The 17,161-nt window shown below is 34.9% G+C and overlaps 1 protein-coding gene across 1 annotated transcript; it reads right to left on the bottom strand.

The window, feature by feature from the left end:
• Positions 1-414: 414 nt before the first annotated feature.
• On the bottom strand, positions 415-17,158 carry LOC128211442 (uncharacterized). Its single transcript, XM_052916242.1, has 13 exons — positions 16,999-17,158; positions 14,934-15,171; positions 13,598-13,694; positions 11,814-13,403; positions 11,230-11,316; positions 9,853-9,971; positions 8,858-8,948; positions 7,302-7,387; positions 6,593-6,747; positions 5,432-5,505; positions 4,171-4,402; positions 3,663-3,765; positions 415-2,687 (listed from the first exon to the last, which is right to left on the bottom strand). The coding sequence occupies exons 4-13, from the start codon at positions 13,119-13,121 to the stop codon at positions 2,480-2,482; spliced, it is 2,463 nt and encodes an 820-aa protein (XP_052772202.1). The 5' UTR covers positions 13,122-13,403; positions 13,598-13,694; positions 14,934-15,171; positions 16,999-17,158; the 3' UTR covers positions 415-2,479.
• Between the last annotated feature and the right edge of the window lie 3 nt (positions 17,159-17,161).

Below are 17,161 nucleotides of genomic sequence, written 5' to 3'. Positions count from 1 at the left end.
AATACAAAAAGGTTCTAAGTGACATTAAACGAAGAAGCAGATAGAACCTTTTCGCTTTTACCCCTCGTAATACACTTTCAATTAAGTATTAAATAATTCAAGAAGAACTATTATAGGTGAAAAAAGCAACAACAACTTTTACAAAGCATTGGGATCCGCTGCCTTAATAGTGAGTGAGGAAGTTAAATTTATCCAATATCAAGCTCAGATTCAAAAATAGTTTCGGGATATAATATTTTCATTAGTTTAAGAAAATGATTTCGCAGTGATTTTGTAAATCAGAATTGCTGTTACCCTCAGAACATCCTAAAAACAAATCTGGAAGGTGGCTCTATGTTTGACATTTTATTTATACAAAATCATAGAGAACGTAACTTTTGTCTGTAAATTATACCATGATTGTTATGTGTTGAAAAAGTGTTGCGTTGATGTTTCTTTTTAATAAATTTACAAAACAAAACATCAGTATTACACATATTGCGCAAAATAGAAATACTGTTATCATTACACATTCACGAAGGTACCAACAACTGGGGCATTGCTATATATAGAATTATTGGAAATTCAGACCATGGACAAAATACAGTTCAATATACAGTATTTGATCTTTGCACATTCAAGTTAAGTTTTAGTCAATATTTATTTAGAAGCAATATATTTATAAGTAACACATAATCTTTATTTTGTCATTCATAAAAAAGCTGCCAAAATGTTTTACTAGGGTTTTAACCAGGTTTTAAAAAGGACTGTATTGCAGAATAGGGAGAGAGTGCTAAGGGAGAAAAAGGCACATTATATCAGACTTTAAAGGACTTGATTATTATATATATATGTGATTGTGACAGAAAATGTTAGGAATTGTGTTTATTTGGTTTCAACTGCCAAATATGTAAAAGTATTAATTATCATAAAAGTTTTTATCATGCCATGAAGGCAAAAGGGTAGACTTGCTTGTCTCCATAAGGCCTGAGGGGGGCTATCAAATAAGCAGAAGTTAACTTACAGCACCCTTCCTGGTTCCATAACTCCAGTTAAAACCCTAGTTTTACATAATTAATAGTCTCGTATACATAGTTATACAAATTGCATCATCAAACTACAGTCGAAGTCCATTGGCTTGATATCCCAGGGTCCGGCCAAAGTACTTTGAGTCTCACAAATATTGAGCCGAGTGGAAATGCTTACAGAGTAAATAAAATCTGTCCATTACATCAAGTTCGAGCCAACAAGGAAATCAAGCCAAGCAATATTGAGGCAATGGGTTTCAACTGTACTAAAATTGATCTAATGTACATGCAGAATTGAGATAAAAAAAATAAATATGAACAGTTGAAACAGCAATATATAATAAAACAATGTTTAACATGGTAATTTTTTTCATGTTCTGCCTGTTTTTTGGCATGTCTACGAAAATAAAAAAATTATAATGCATTCATTAAAAACAAACAAATCTATTCCACAAGATAAGAATAAATCATCAACAGCTCACCGAAGTAAAAACAAATCTTCATTGTTAAAAGCTTCAACACAGCGTTCCTGTTAACCATGATCAAAAGAAAGTTTTTAACTCCAAGAAAAAAACACTTCACAGACTCAGCCTGCTCTATAGAGTTCTCCAGTTGGCAGCAATCAGTCGGTAGCAATCGGTTGGTAGCAATCAGTCGGCAGCAACCAGTTAGTAGCAATCGGTCATTAGCAACCAGTCTGTAGCAAAAAGTAAGAAGCAACCAGTCGGTAGCAATCTGTAGGTAGCGATCAGTCTGCAGCAACCGGTTGTTAGCAACCAGTCTGTAGCAATCGATTGGCAGCAACCAGTCAGTAGCAATTGATAGGCAGCAACCAGTCAGCAGCGACCCACCAGCAGTAACCAGTCTGCCGAAACCAGTTGGTATGAACTTTTCAGCAGCAATTTAGCAATTACCCTTTTTCATTGTACTTTGACACTATCAATACATAAAACGCAACCAGGCTAGATACAAATTCCATTTTTTTCTCTGCAGTCATTTAAGGTGCATCTCTACCTATTGTCTCAGATGACCTTTCATGGTTTCAAGTCCTTTGAAAATATTCCAACATTGAATTCACTCCTGGAATGTGTCACAAAAAGGTTGATGCATCTTTTTTAGCTGACTGAACAGCTCAATTTCTCTGGTACCGAACGGCCAATTTCAGACCATCTTTTAAATGCATTTCTGCTGCAAATCACTTTCAGAAACCAGGAATTTGGACATCCTTCATATCCTAGATATTCCAACATTGAAGTCAGTCCCTGAAAGCTTGATGACACTTTACTAGCTGACTGACAGCTTTATTTCTCCAGTCACAATGCCAATTTCAGTACATCTTTTACATACATTTCTGCTCCAAACCACTCGTATCTCGTGTTTCAAAAACCCAGAGTATGGGCACCCAATATAAATAAAATCATTGCTTGTCATTTCATAAACAATGACTGCCCATTAAAACAAAAATGCCCCTGTCACGAGTTCAGGAACAGTGCATCCACCACCATTTCCACTGAACTGTTGTAGTTCAGCATTGAGGCTGTAAACTGTCGAAATTGGCGTATGACATCTCGATCCTGCCGCCCAGACTGGCTTGGGTAGCGGGTCGCGTAGATGAGCTTGTCTGCCAGATAGTGGAGCCATAAAACATTACTTCGGGCTTCAAACTTCTTCCACTGGTTTCTGTGAAGAATAACGAAATGTAAATATTGTGAAAAGAAATATATGTGGATTAAAGTAGGAGTTGGTAAGGTTTAAAGGCTAAAAGTCGTAAAGGAGTCTTATCCTCACCCAAGGTGTGTGTTCAATCCCCACCAGGGGTAGTTCTCATGGCCTCCAGAAAAGGACTATATTACTGGTTTCTAACTAGGAACTAGACTCACGAGTGATTCAAATAAATGTTCAGTCTTAATAAGAACACAGTGTACCATACTTAAGAATTACCAGGGGCTGTATTCATAAAATTTCTTAGTGAAAAAATACATATCAGTGAGAAAAGCACAACAGATATGGAAAATTCTCTCTGTTTTTTTCTCATGCATTTATTCTTTTGACTTTCTTCTTGCTGTTTTTTTTATATCTATGGTGTAAAATCATTACTGGTATTATTTTTTTTAAATTCATCTAAGAATTATTTTTTTCACTAAATTGATTTTTTTGCAAATAATTTGTGTACAAATAGAAAATATTAGCAATATTTTTAGCTTTTTCATCTGTGAAATATGCAGCCACACAACTATTAATTGAAAATTTTGGGCTAGGTGGACAAAACATCCAACATGATGTTGACAGGGTGGACAAAACTTCCCAGATCATTTTGACACTCAAAGGTTATTGACAGTTAGGAAGCAATCATTTACATTTAGAAATAATTCAATAATTTGTGAAAAACCACCATAGTTGTGGTGATAAATGTGTCTCCATACTGACAAACTTTTATGAGATCTTACATCCAGGATAGGATGTAATATTACATGGGAGGTTTTGTCCATGTAATGTTTAGTCAAGCACCCCTTTTCATCTGTACACAAGTCATATGTATTTTTGGCCTATGTGACCTGCTGGTCACATGCTTATTGTAAATAAGTGTACCAAAGGCTTCAAGGTAGACACATATTATGTTTATAGACTTCTTTGTTGTAAAATAGACATTCTTACCCGTTGCCTTCCTTCATCAGACGGTAGATGTCAAACTGGTAATCGCCCTTTCCTTCGAAAAGGGCCGGATCAACTGACAGGTCTGTGAACACTGTACAACCATCTAAAACATAAGGATAAGACATTAACCTCCACATCATCAAATGAAAGAGGGTAAAAAAATATGTTTAATGCATAAATACAAGGCTGTCCTTGAATTCAAATGGAGTATTTAGTGTATGTTATAACTGTAAACAGTGCCTGTCATATTTCAGGACTTTTATAGAAATCCTAATTTTTTATCTTTCATTAAGCTAATGCCGGTTAAGACATCTTTATCAAGCATATAGCATTCAATCATCTGTGAATTAACTTTAATGTTAAGTCATTTTTTTTACTACAGAATTGCATTAATATGACTGATATTTTTTTCCTCAAAATAAGTAAAATAGCAATTTTATTTTTAACTTATATTTTTTAAACAGTTGTTATTACATTTCAAATGAATATGCCTATTTTTGTTCAATACCTTTCGTAAGCCGTGACAAAGTGAAGTCTATCACACTGGCCTCCACCCCCATGGAGGGAACCTCGTATGTTTTCCCGAGAAGCTGGAACGTTATGACCTCGTCCTCCGTGGGGCGAACCAGCACGTTTCCCCAGTGCAAATCTCTGTGTTCAAATTGTAATTTCTCTTCGGCTACGGCTAGCGCATAGGCCACTTGTGTCAAAACGCTTTTTCCCTGGCTGATAGTTTCAAACTGTAATAGATTGATGAAATGGAAAATAATTGGTTGACTTGAATCTGGAAAACTTGAACTTCATCATATATTTCTTATTCACCTCATGAATAAGACATTTGCTGATACTGATACTGTTTTACAAAGAAAGCAAGAATGCTGATTTAAAGGGACTAGATACCTGGCCCCAGTTTCTCGAAACTTCTTAAGCTTTACAGACTTAGTAGCTTATTTCAATTAGCCAAAATACTAACTTTAATTTGATTTTGATTAATGAAAAAAAGCCTTATTGTCAATATCATAAAGATAACTCTTTAATTATACCAAAACAAAAATAGTGAGAATATCTTGATCCTGTTATAAGGGACATGGTAAATTTTGAGAAATTGGGGCCAGATGATACAACTGCAAGGAAAAAAGGTAATTGTCAAATACTTACAGAAAAGTGATTTTGTATGGTACAAAGAAATGAACCTTCTAGTAATTAAATAATGTATCATTCATATTGCTTATGACACATGTATCTTTCTAAGTTTTTGTGAAAGTGCACAATGACCCCTGATGTCTACCATTCCTTTGAAACTTTAAAACCTGGAGGTGCCATACCTTAGAAGCTACATATGGCACAATATTTTTTGAACAATTATTTACTTACCATAATTAAGGGCCATAACTCTTGTTAGCCCAAGGTGCACAACAATCCATGCTTACCAATGAAGTTTCATGAGTATATGCACAATAGTTTCAGCACTACATGCAACACAAAAAACTATCATACCATCTTTTACCAGGCAAATGGGCCATAACCCTTGTTAGACCAAGTAAAATGGGACAGAAATGGCAGGTGCACATCAGGCCATGCTAACCTGAACCAACATACCTATTAAGTTTCATGACTGTATGTTCAATATTTTCAGTGCTACATGTGACACAAGATTTTCATACCATTTTTAAATAAGTAATGGGCCATAACTCTTGTTAGGTCAAATGATATGTGATAGAAAGGTGAAGTAAAGGTATGTTTATGACCTTTTAGCTATTGCAATTTACCTCGTAAGACTCCAGACTAGAGCCACAGTCAGCAAACTCAAACACGATGAACAGCTGGGTATCACCAAACATATCTACAAATATACAAGTATGGTTAACTGTCAAATAATAGAGCATGCTTGCCCGCTTTGAAATAATATTATTTACAGTCATTGAAGTTAGACTTTTGGATGAACCAGCACAGGGCTAACAGGCTTGTTCTAGTTTCGACCACTGATTAACAGAAACAAATGTTCAGGTACTAGAATTTTCTTTCAAAGTTACTCACTGAACGTACATCTTTCTAATTTGACAATGAGATGTCACAAGATTTTTAAAAGATTACCTAAATGTAAGAACTGGAAATGGAAAGGCACTTGTATATTATTCGCTTATTTTTGCAGAAGATGTCCCACCTACGGATATATTACCCCGGATACAAAACATATGTCATTTATAGGTATCAGTGTCAATCTCTCCCCCAATTTGTCATTGTTCGAGCCACACCTTAGGGAAATCATCTCTATGCCTCTCAGAAGAACAAAAACTTTGGGCCATCTTTCGTGGGATGGCTTTTTCCGAGTAATTATCAAAAAAAATTATTAAAACTAAGAGTTTGATTGATCATGTCAAGGCAAAATTGTTTCGATTTTAAGAGTGAAACTCTTGAACCTACAACATTTTGTCATATGCTCAGGGATAAGATGGTTACTCAGGAAAATTACTCAACTGTGATTTGTAAGAGCTTAAATCTTGAAGCTTAAATAAGGTATGATAAACACAAATAAGTTAAATATATCTTGTCTAGTAAGCGCAGTAGACAATGAACTCCCTTCCCACTAAGGCAACCCTTGTAAAATTAGCCCATGGGGCACATGTGAGTTTGGTTCATGGTCACCAAGCTGGACAAGTGGTTCTCCCACAACACATGACCACACGCTCATAATTGTTCTATTAATCGCCCGGGCAATTATCAGAATCGTACCCGAGTTCAAAGTAGGGGATGGGCGTTAGTTAGAGACAATTGATTTCATCCGAGATGAAAATTGGTCATCATTATTTGTGGGCGATTATTAGAGGATGGGCGATTTATAGAAAAATTACGATACCTTTCTCTACAATTATTGTAAAATAAACAAAGTTCAAACTAAATACATATTTTAAACATAAAGCAGGACTTACCAGGCCTATCGTTCTCGGAGGACTTGTTTTTGTTGAACGTGTCCCACTGTGTTAGAAGTTCCTTTGGGTATTTTCCCCTCACACATGACACATCGTTCACCTCGCAGAAACTCGCGGTCATGGAGCCCTTACTTGTTCGCAGGTTGCTCAGCTCTCTAAGAAATACCATCTCAATTTTATACAACTCTTTGTCAGATCGATACTTTGTATTTGTGACAAATCAGGTGACATTCCCTTTTATCAAAAGCACAAACTGCAATTGAGGTAGTGATTTGATTTTAATTGATTTAGAATTATTTGTTATTTGAAAATTGGACCTTAATGCATAAATATAAGTAAATTTCAATAATTAATTAAAATGCCTTTTTGTTGAAGAAAATACTTAATGATAGATCTAAAATAACCATTAATTTCCAGAAATGGAAGGTTTAGGGTAAGGAGTACAAATGTACTTGAAAAAGTCTCATTTCTGTCCATATTCTCATCATAGTCTTGTTTATGCCTTTAGTCTCCTGATGGTCTCATTTCTGTCTATAGACTTCCGAATGTCTCATTTCTGGCTTAAGTCCACTGATAGTATTATTTCTTGCTATAGTCTCCTGAAAGTCTTATTTTTGGCTATAGTCTTCTACTTAGAGCTAATATATTTTTTGTCTATGTGTGTACATGTGTTTTTGTACTGCATTGTAAGAAAGTATACATGTCCTACTTGGCTATGACAATCTCCGGAAGGATCTCCCCAAACTTTTTCTGAGGCTCGTCATTCACTGCAAAGTCACCTTCAATTGGGATTATCTGGAAATGGCAACATGATAAGAGAGTTATAACTATGGGGAATTCATAAAACACTTCAGTCCTAACACCTCACTTGTGACATAAAAACAATTTTTTATAATGTGACAAAAAAATCAAAGTTATATGTTCAGGTAATGCACCAGTCAATCGAACCACGGCCCCTCCAAGTCCGGGGGTATGCCGGGGATAGCCGGGGAAATGGGCCGTGTTTTTACCTTTCAGGTGGCCCCGCAGTGCCGGGTGTATGCGGTGGTTTTGTCTTCGCGCAAAATGTAGCGGGGAATTTGCCTAACCTAGGCTGCCTGGGATGCAGGGGCCTTTGAAGGGGATTTGACCATCAGTCCGACCCCACAGGGTGGAGATTTTAACCGGGGTTGGCTGGACCGAAAGTCAAAGTCCCGGCTATTCCCTGGACCTGGTGGGGGGGGGGGGGGGCTTGGGGCGTGGTTACTATTGACTGGTGCATAAGACATTTATTAAAATTAATTAATTTAAATTTGAATCTTAAAACTTAAAGAGATGACTTCAGATGCTTTATGAATGCAGGCCTACTCAACATGTTTGATTTTGCTGATGCATCACGATTTACTAATGCAATTACATGTATAGGGACCTATACACTCTGTACATGTTTCCAAATAGTTGAATGCAATTTTTAAAGACAACATTGCATTTTCTACATTTTCTAGCAGAGCAAAGAGTGTATTCTAGTTGCAATCATGGCAAAAAGGTGTAAAGAACTTTAGATATATAAACAGATCTAGACAATGTGTATGGGTGTCTGCACCATACTCCTACTAGTGGTTATCCTTTTTTTAAAGATAGGAAGAAAGAGCTTTGAAGATGAGCCATGACCCGGCTTGCTTCATTAAATGGCTCCGAGGGCATTAAATATGCTTTGAACAAAAAGTCTGTAGGTAACATTGTATACCCTTATTTTGAATTCTGAAACTATACCAAGTTTCATAAAGATTGGTACCATAAATGACTGATTTACACTAGTGTTTATAAGATGCAGGCCAAAAAATCTGCGAAAAACTCAAGAAAAAAACTTTTAAGCCATGTTATGGATTATAGGACACATAGAAAAAATGTTAAAATCGTCTGCCACCACATTTGTTTACAGTGACGAAATATTTTTTTCCATGAAAATGGTTATTGTAAACCATGCAATATTAAATACAAAGCATAATAGGTTTCTTTGTTTCATGTTATAATAATTATGGGAAGCTAGTAAGATATGCACTGAATGTACAGTTTATGACAATTTGTAAACGGATGGCACTGAAAAGTACCTTTTACGACAATTTGTGAGTTTTCTTTCTGCCGGTGTATCGTAAACGATAACCTGTCGAGAATACAAAAAAAATTGTAGACAAAAACCTTATATTTATATATTTCAGATAGAATTGTAAAATTACTAATATTCCAAACAAATCAGCTGCTCATGACAGATCTTTTTATGTATACCTTTATAGCCACATTTTTGTTGTCTGCTCCCGTGCTGCGGAACACCTCCCCATACACCCCTTCTCCAATCTTCCGACACTTGGACATCATCCTGAAACACATTGGTTTGTTGGATATATATTATAAAGTATTTATGGATCGTACATCTTTCCTCATCCATTGATTAACATTACTGATTAGGGTTTTAGCTATATTATGGAAGAGTGTGGAACGCTGTCATTTTATAGTGGCATCCTTTTGCCCTCAAGGAGACCAGCATGGGCACCCTTCAACCTTCATTGAATTAAATGTTCAAGTCTATCAAATATTTAATTGTTCTGATTAAAACTTATAACTACCATATAAATATAAAAAACTTCATATGTAACAGTTAAAACCTTTTATTACTTCAATTAAACACAATCCCTAATGATTTGATGAGGGCTATTCCAGTAAAACATATATCCCACAGGGGGAAGGCAATTATTTGAATAGTGTATGGGTGGGGTCTTTTTTCGTTAATTTGGACCCCAAAAGGGTAAATTTGCTTCTGTAGGGGGGTTGGTATAATTTAAAAGTGCCTTCCAGCCGAGGGTTATATGTTTAAATGGAATAGCCCTGAGAAAGTTTCCAGTTTTTCAACACCCTTTTCTACCTTTTGAAAACCTTGCTTAATCCCTATAACATACATTTTCAATATTTAGCTGGTCTATAGCTATTCATAGCACATGTTATTCTGATATGCACAGTGGCTGTACAACCAGACAACAATAACACAGCAAGCAAATGTCAATGCTACTTTGCTTTTCTCCATGCGATTTTTGTCTCCAACTGAACTTAACACACTCCCACAAGCCCTGCAAATTGGTAAAATGTTTACCTTGCTTGTTCAAAAAAACTTAATGTTATAAAGCACAGCTTGTAACGATTAATCAAACCGAATTGTAGTGAAGCTTCGGGCTTGTCTACCCGAGTCTAATTTCAAATGCTTGGGCTTTATGTTATGAAATAAGTACCTTCCAGGCAGTGCATCCTTGAATGTGATTGGCTCTGTCTGGTCACACAGTAGGAACACTCGCGCCTGGGCACTCAATGGAACTAGACTGCTTTTTCTACGCACTGGAGTCAGTATTTCCTGTTGAAATAAATACAAAACAGTCTAAGAAACAAGTTGCATCAACTGTTATAGGTTTGAATAATGTAAAATGTTAAAATTTGTCAATTGTATTTCTTATAAAAAAAAGAGGCGTAACTTGATATAAATAATTTTTTGTCTTCAGCAAAAAAAGCAGGTTGAAATTAACCATATTTAACACTTTTATAGTAAAGACAAAGTTTTTGCACTATGAGTGCAATGACAACAATGCTACAACAAAACCTCACCTTTTTTCTTTTGAAAACTAGGTGTGCTCATTAATTTGAGTTGAGATTCATGAGTTTAATTAAGTATAAAGGTCAATTTAACCTGTCAGGTACAATACTTTGATACCAGGGGTTTCAATAAGCGGACGTTTATACGTCCGGAAAAACGCCAAAAACGTCCAAGAATTTGATTGCAGGTATTTTGAAAATTCCTTGAATTTTAAATAGCCTTGTACGCATCTTTTAATGGGACTGGACGTTTTTCCAGGGCTTTCAATCGACCCGAGCTCCCGGGTTTTGACCCACAGAAATTGTAAATGACCCAAAATTGACGCATCATAAATTTGTTTTATGCCTCATGCATTGAAAGGTAAAGCTACCTGTTATTGTATCATACAATAACAGATAGCTTCACCTTTCAATGCATGCCGGCATTCAATTTCATCCCAAATATGTTTTAACAGTTTATTATACTCAGGGCTATTCCATTAAAACATATAATCCCCTGGGGGGGAAGTAATTATGTCAATAGTATATATAAATGGTTTGGTTTCTTTTCGCTAACTTGGACCCCAAAAGGGTAAATTTGCTTCTGCAGGGGTCGGCATTATTTAAGTGTCTTCCCCCAGGGGTTATATGTTTGAATGGAATAGTCCTCAGCTGCATGAAAAGCTGACAACAGAAGAATTAAGGCATTGATTTTTATTCACAAATGAATGCACAAATGTATGGTAGATCTACAGCATTTAAAAAAATTACATTAAATATTGAAATGCATACACATTTGGAATCATTTTTTTAAACACCTTATTTGTTAACGGCTATTCCAGCAAAACATGTAACACACACGGGGAAGGTAATTATTTTCTTAGTATATAGGTCGGTGTCGTTTTTTGCTAATTTGGACACCAAAAGGGTAAAGTTGCTTCTGTAGGGAGGGTGGCACAATTTTAAAGTGCCTTACCCGCGGGCTTATAATTTTAAATAGAATAGCCCTTAGCTGATCTAATGCAAAAAACAAAAATCCTTACAGAGAATGAGTTTTGAAGGTCCTCCAGGTATTTATCCCTCAGGCAGTACTTCTTCCTGGCTGGGGTGTGTAGCGACTCCTCCATCGGCTGTTACCAAAAGAGTTATATGTTATTTTGCATATTTAGCCCCAATTTCTCAAAATTCCCTTTTAACAGAATTAGGCTAAGCTCACTATTCTTGACTTGGGTTAATTTGTGTTATATTTATATTTTATAATAGGTTTTTCACTTTAAAAGGAAATGATCTTTATGATATAAATAATCGTAATAAACTACTTTTTATTTAGTAAAATTAAGATTAAGTTGAGGAGAATTTTGGCTTATTGAAATAAGCAACTTAAACTGGTCACATCTAAAAACTCTTTAAAAATTGTTGCCAGGTGTTCTCATTTCGTCCATTTTGCTTACACCTAGTTTAAAATGCATGAAATTAATCATGATTTATGAAATTCTTAATTTACCAGTTTAACAATAACTTTGATTTTTTTTTAAATAAATAAAACATTTATTTAAAAGAACAAACTTTGCAAATGTGTATAATACTGAGTGCTTTTCTACGATTGTATTTTGTACGTAAAGTTTACCTCTATATCCTTATCTTCTTCAATATCCTCCTCCTCTTCAATAACGTCGTCTTCCATTTCATCATCAACATCATTCCCTTCCTCCCCACTGCTACTCTCCACCTCCTCCTCCTCAGTATGCCCAGAAAGCCTTCTTGTACGATGTTTAGTAAGCACTGATTTTCTTTCTTCCTCTTCAACATCATCTTCCAATTCAGCCTCATCAACACTCCCTTCCTCCTCACTACTTCTCTCCTCTTCCACCTCTTCCTCCTCAGTATGCCCAGAAAGCCTCCCTGTACTATGTTTACTAGAAACTGACGTACTGTCTTCATTTAGCATGTACAAAGTACAGTTGGAGTCACTTGAATCAATATGCGACATCTCTAACAAATCAGTAATATCAGAAATGTCATGAAGATCAGAATCTCTATGTCTAGTTTTCCTTGTATTTCTTGTGGAACGTCTTTCAATAACATGGTTTGACAAAAGGCTTTCTGAAAGTCTTTCGAAAGCTTTGTCTTTTTCTGTTCCTGAAGTCTTTTTAGTGCTTCGAGTTTCCCTACCAAACTCACTGGACTTCTCAGAATCACTTTCTCTTTCATATTCTTCACTGCCATCACTTTCAACACATTCGGTGTCACTTTCATCCTCTTCCGATATCTCTTCACCTTCAGCTATTGCACTTAAGTCTTCAGTTTCACCTTCAGATGTATGATAGTCCTCTTCATCATCTTCAGTGCTTTCACTTCCAACAGAAACTTCAATATTATCATCTTCGTGTTCATCGTGACTTATTTCATCTGTTTCATCAACAGATTCCTCATTGCTGTCATCTAAACAAATCCTTTCCGGTTTAACTCCTCTACGTTGTGCTGTAGCTCTTGTCAGCCTATGATTCTTAGAGTCACATGGTGAACAAGACAAAGCTGCACCAACTCCACTGAACAAACTTTTTGAATTATCATAACTATGGTCCTCAAGTACTTCTTTACGACGACTTTTAAAAGCATGTGATTTGGCACTATCACTTGTAGCATAAGCCACAAAACTATCAGCCAACTTTTTAAGCTGAACAACAGCTTTTCTACCAGTGTCATCAGCATTTACTTCTGACAAGTTATCATCATTAACTCTGCTTCCCTGAGAGGAGACGACAGATGGCGTTTCATACACACTCTGGGAGTGTGTACTTTCTGGTGTCTGAACAGAATTGTAGCCGGTATCAGAGATTGGACTCTCAACGTTTTCTATATGCGACAAATTCGTCACCTTTTGAACATTTTTTGCTGCTCTGGTCCTCTTGACGACTGGGGTACTAGTATCCATAGATTGCCTATTTGACTTCTTAACTATATCACTTGGTGAGTCAATACACAGATATTAATTATCAAAGTCACTAAAATTCATAGATGAATTATTGCATTTTGTCTGCACACATATACGCACAGGTCGTTTTCTTTTTGCAGTTGTCCCTCTCAGCTGTTTTTTGAGGTTAAGGGAGTCATTGTAGTCTACATGTTTGTTCCTGTCTCGAAGTGCAGGTCGAGATATTCCATTTTCTGATGCCAATGAACTATTTTCACTTGAAGAAGACAATGCAAATATACCCTGAAAAAGCAGAGTTTGCTATTGAGCAAGTAAATTGTGTAAGTTAAATTTATATTATGTGTTACAATATATTAAAAATACTGTTTAAACCAAACGCAGGTTTTCTTATTTTAAGGGCATTCCAAAATAAGCAAAAATAACCCCCTCTGTAAAACAAAGGCAGTCCTAACAACAGTTCTTAAAACAAAATATACCGATTTTGTCGCTTGACTGTTCTTCATGTCCTTTTGTCTTCTGTCGGTCTGTAACTTGTTTTCTTTGTTTCGAGTAGATTTTGCTTGCTGTACTTTCCTGAAATGTAGAAAAATTAATATAAAATCACCAAATGAATTGTAAAGTACATGTTAAAAGTTATAGGGTTCAAGCCAGGTTTTCAAAAAGGACTGGGTGCTGTAAAAGGGGGATAGGTTGTTAAGGGAGAAAAGGGCACATCGTTAGGTTGTGAGAATTTGAACATCAAGAAATTCACTGTAAATGATAGGAGTTATGCTTAATAAATTGAAGCAATATTAGATTTCAACTGCCAAACATGTCAAGTTTGTATGAATTTACCGATACAAATTATCATGTTTTAAGTTTTATTAAAATTGAAAGAAATGTATTTGATTATTTTAAGCCTATTCTATGAAGGCAGCTGAGTATGTATACCTATGCTGGTATCCATGCGGTCAAAAGGTGCTTCTAAATCCAGGGCTTCCGTTAAAGGAAGTTTGGAAGTATATTACTCTCTTCAAGCATGCCAAAACTTCCAAAATAGAGTCCTTGGAAGTACAAAAACTTCCACTATTTTGGAGAAAACTTCCAAAAGTGAACGCTTGTGAGTTCAGAATATTAAAATCTGTCAAAGTTACTCTATGGCAACATTCTTAATAATCCTTTAAATAAAATGTATTCTTTAAATCCAAATTTGTGAAGTTCGCAAGGTATAGTTATATTTTTTTAATATTCAACTAGTTGGACAATAGCAGAAAATTCTTGAGAGGCACAAACTTCCAAATTCCAAAGGAAAACTTCCAATATTGCTGTAAAGGAAGTTCAAACTTCCAGTTTTAAATTCTTAATGGAAGCCCTGTCTAAATCTTTTGATTTTGAATACAATTACAGAAACCATATTTTATCTTAAAGCTGCACTCTCACAGATTGTCAGTTTTAACACTTTTAAATCATTTGCCTCAAAACATCAGATTTAGGCAGCAATGTTTTCAATTTAGCAATATATATCAGATAATTCACAATACATGTAAAATAGATCTCAATTTAAGTCGACTGCTGAAAATTTCATTTTTCTTAAAGCGTTACTAAGCCATAAAAAATATTTTTCAATTATTAATATGATAAACTGTGATCCGATCTTTCATCAGCAATCTTTTATCACAGGTTTCCAGACAAATATCCAAATATAAAGTATTTAAAAGATAAATATTAAAATTGTCATAACAATGAATCTATGCAGCTTTTATATTAAATAAAATTTTAGAAAAATAGAAAAATGATAAAATAAGCTCTTAGCTAAAGTCATCAGTTATTTACTTTGTAGTTTTCTTGTTTTTGGCAGCCGGCTTGAAGCTGTTGTCACCCGTTGCGTTGAGGGAATCTTGGCAACTACTGCTACTGCTGTGAAAAATACTTGTGGAGCATTCATTTTCTGATGATGTGCTGAACACACCATGCTTTTTCTCTTGGTCAGAAAGCCACACATCTGTGGCTACAATACGCCGGTTTCGATGTCTACCGTAGGTTCGTAGACTTTCAGTTTTCTTCATCTTCACTGAAAAGCATAAAATAACATACAAATATGCAATCAGACTTCATTATTTAATAAACTCAGTATTTCAAAACATGAAATTTGAAAGTATATCAGGATTTTTTGTTCATTTTGGAAAAGACCCAGGAAATTATTTTTTTTCCCTATTTGGAAAAAAAATCAGGCCTTTTTTTGTCAATAATGGGATAAAGTACCTTTAAAAAATTAGAGTCATGTAATGGTATGTGATAATGAAAATAAAAATCATCAATTAGGGCAAATTCCCTCAGTGAAATTAGTGCAGTCAAACATGAATGTTATTCAAAAGTGCAGATAAATGCAATAATAATGGTAAATGAAGTTATGCTCTAAAATAATTGTTACCATACTAAGACTTCATGGCTGCATTTAGGTGGACTGTGTTTAAGACTATAAGCGAGACTTTTTAATGACAACATTCTGATCTGTAAGATGGACAGAAAAGGCTTGACAACATAACATAAGAAGCAAATAGACACCAACAATTATTTGGCCTGTATTCAGCCCCTTTCACCCTGTAAAAAGGTACACATATGTAATTTTCCTAATAAACAGCGAAAAACAACAACATTATACTTGCGAAGTCTCATTTGCTACCACAGACAATCAACAACTAATCAAGTATCTCCGAAAGTAGAGAATACCTGAATTAATGAACTACACTAGCAAAACCACTTGTAAGATGACACTTGACATTTTTCAAAAGAATCCTGAAAGGACACATCAATTTTGTTGCAAAACAGTTCTTCAATCCTTAAGTTTTTGTCTGGTGTCTTAATGTTATATTAAAATGTCTGCTTGAAATTGACATGTACCTGTACTTATGGTTCCTATCTTATTTCATGCAAAACATTCATTTGGTCCTCAGTGTCTTTACTCACGAGGAATATACTGTACTGAAAATCCCAGCCTTTATCGAAAGGGTTTGTAAAGAGCATCCTTTCCTTTTATTACGAAATTAAGTATGGCAGATCATTAGGTGTGTTAAAACTAAGATACTTAAAGCTTGTTGTGATAGTAGATAGTTACAACATTATCACGATGATCTAATCAATGTATCATTAAATTGACAAAATAGCAATCTTCTGTTGTATAAGTCCAGGGAGTTTAATTTTCTAATTTCTGCTCGACTTTACCGACGTAGGTCAGTTACTTAAACTTAACAAGTGAAACAAAATGTCTTTTTTACATTCATTTTCAGTAGAATATAGTGGTTAAATTAGTGTTTAAGATGCATAAACCAGAAAACTAATTTCTGGTAGGTATATAAACATGCTTACGTCCCTTTTATATGGCACATTTTACTGCATTACAAAACAAATGTTCAAGATACAAAACCAACTCAACCACTTGAATGTTTGTTAAGAAAGGTTCCTAATTTTGATTTTAGAGTTGTGTCATCCATGATAATTTGACACTAGCTCAGATGATTTTTCATATTTATGCTTAAAGTGATATTTTATGGTTGTGAGCAATGGCCTTATGAAAAACAAGTTGATCTGCAGTTTTCCAAACAATTTAGAAATATTTATTTATCATTTGATTCTGGGACAAAAATCAAAATAAAACTCAAAACTGTCAATATGTGAGAGTGTAGCTTTAATATCCATACTGTTATTACACTCAGTATTTTAAAATTAAACAATATTTTATATTTAGTGTTTTAGCCACTGAGGTTATGAAAAGGAAGCTAGTTATGTGCAAAATATAAGAAGATTTCATATCAAATATGTCAATGGATACAACTACAAGCACGATTAAACTGTTGTGAAAGCTGAAGATAGAAACATCGCGAAAACACATGTCATTTACCCGTGAATACTCGTTCCGACTCCTAAATGAAAATATTATTCACGTTGTAGTAGTAGAAAGGGATTTGTTTCTGATAAACTGTTTCATTATTAGTCTTTCTATACAAAGTGAAGTGTTTGTAGAAAGTATTTCTATTTTCGTTTGTTTACAAATTTTACAAATG

This window comes from Mya arenaria, chromosome 12, assembly GCF_026914265.1.
Source record: "Mya arenaria isolate MELC-2E11 chromosome 12, ASM2691426v1".
In the NCBI taxonomy this organism is placed as follows: Eukaryota; Metazoa; Mollusca; class Bivalvia; order Myida; family Myidae; genus Mya; species Mya arenaria.
Note: the sequence above shows the minus strand (reverse complement) of the source record. Positions and strands in the feature narration are given on the sequence as shown.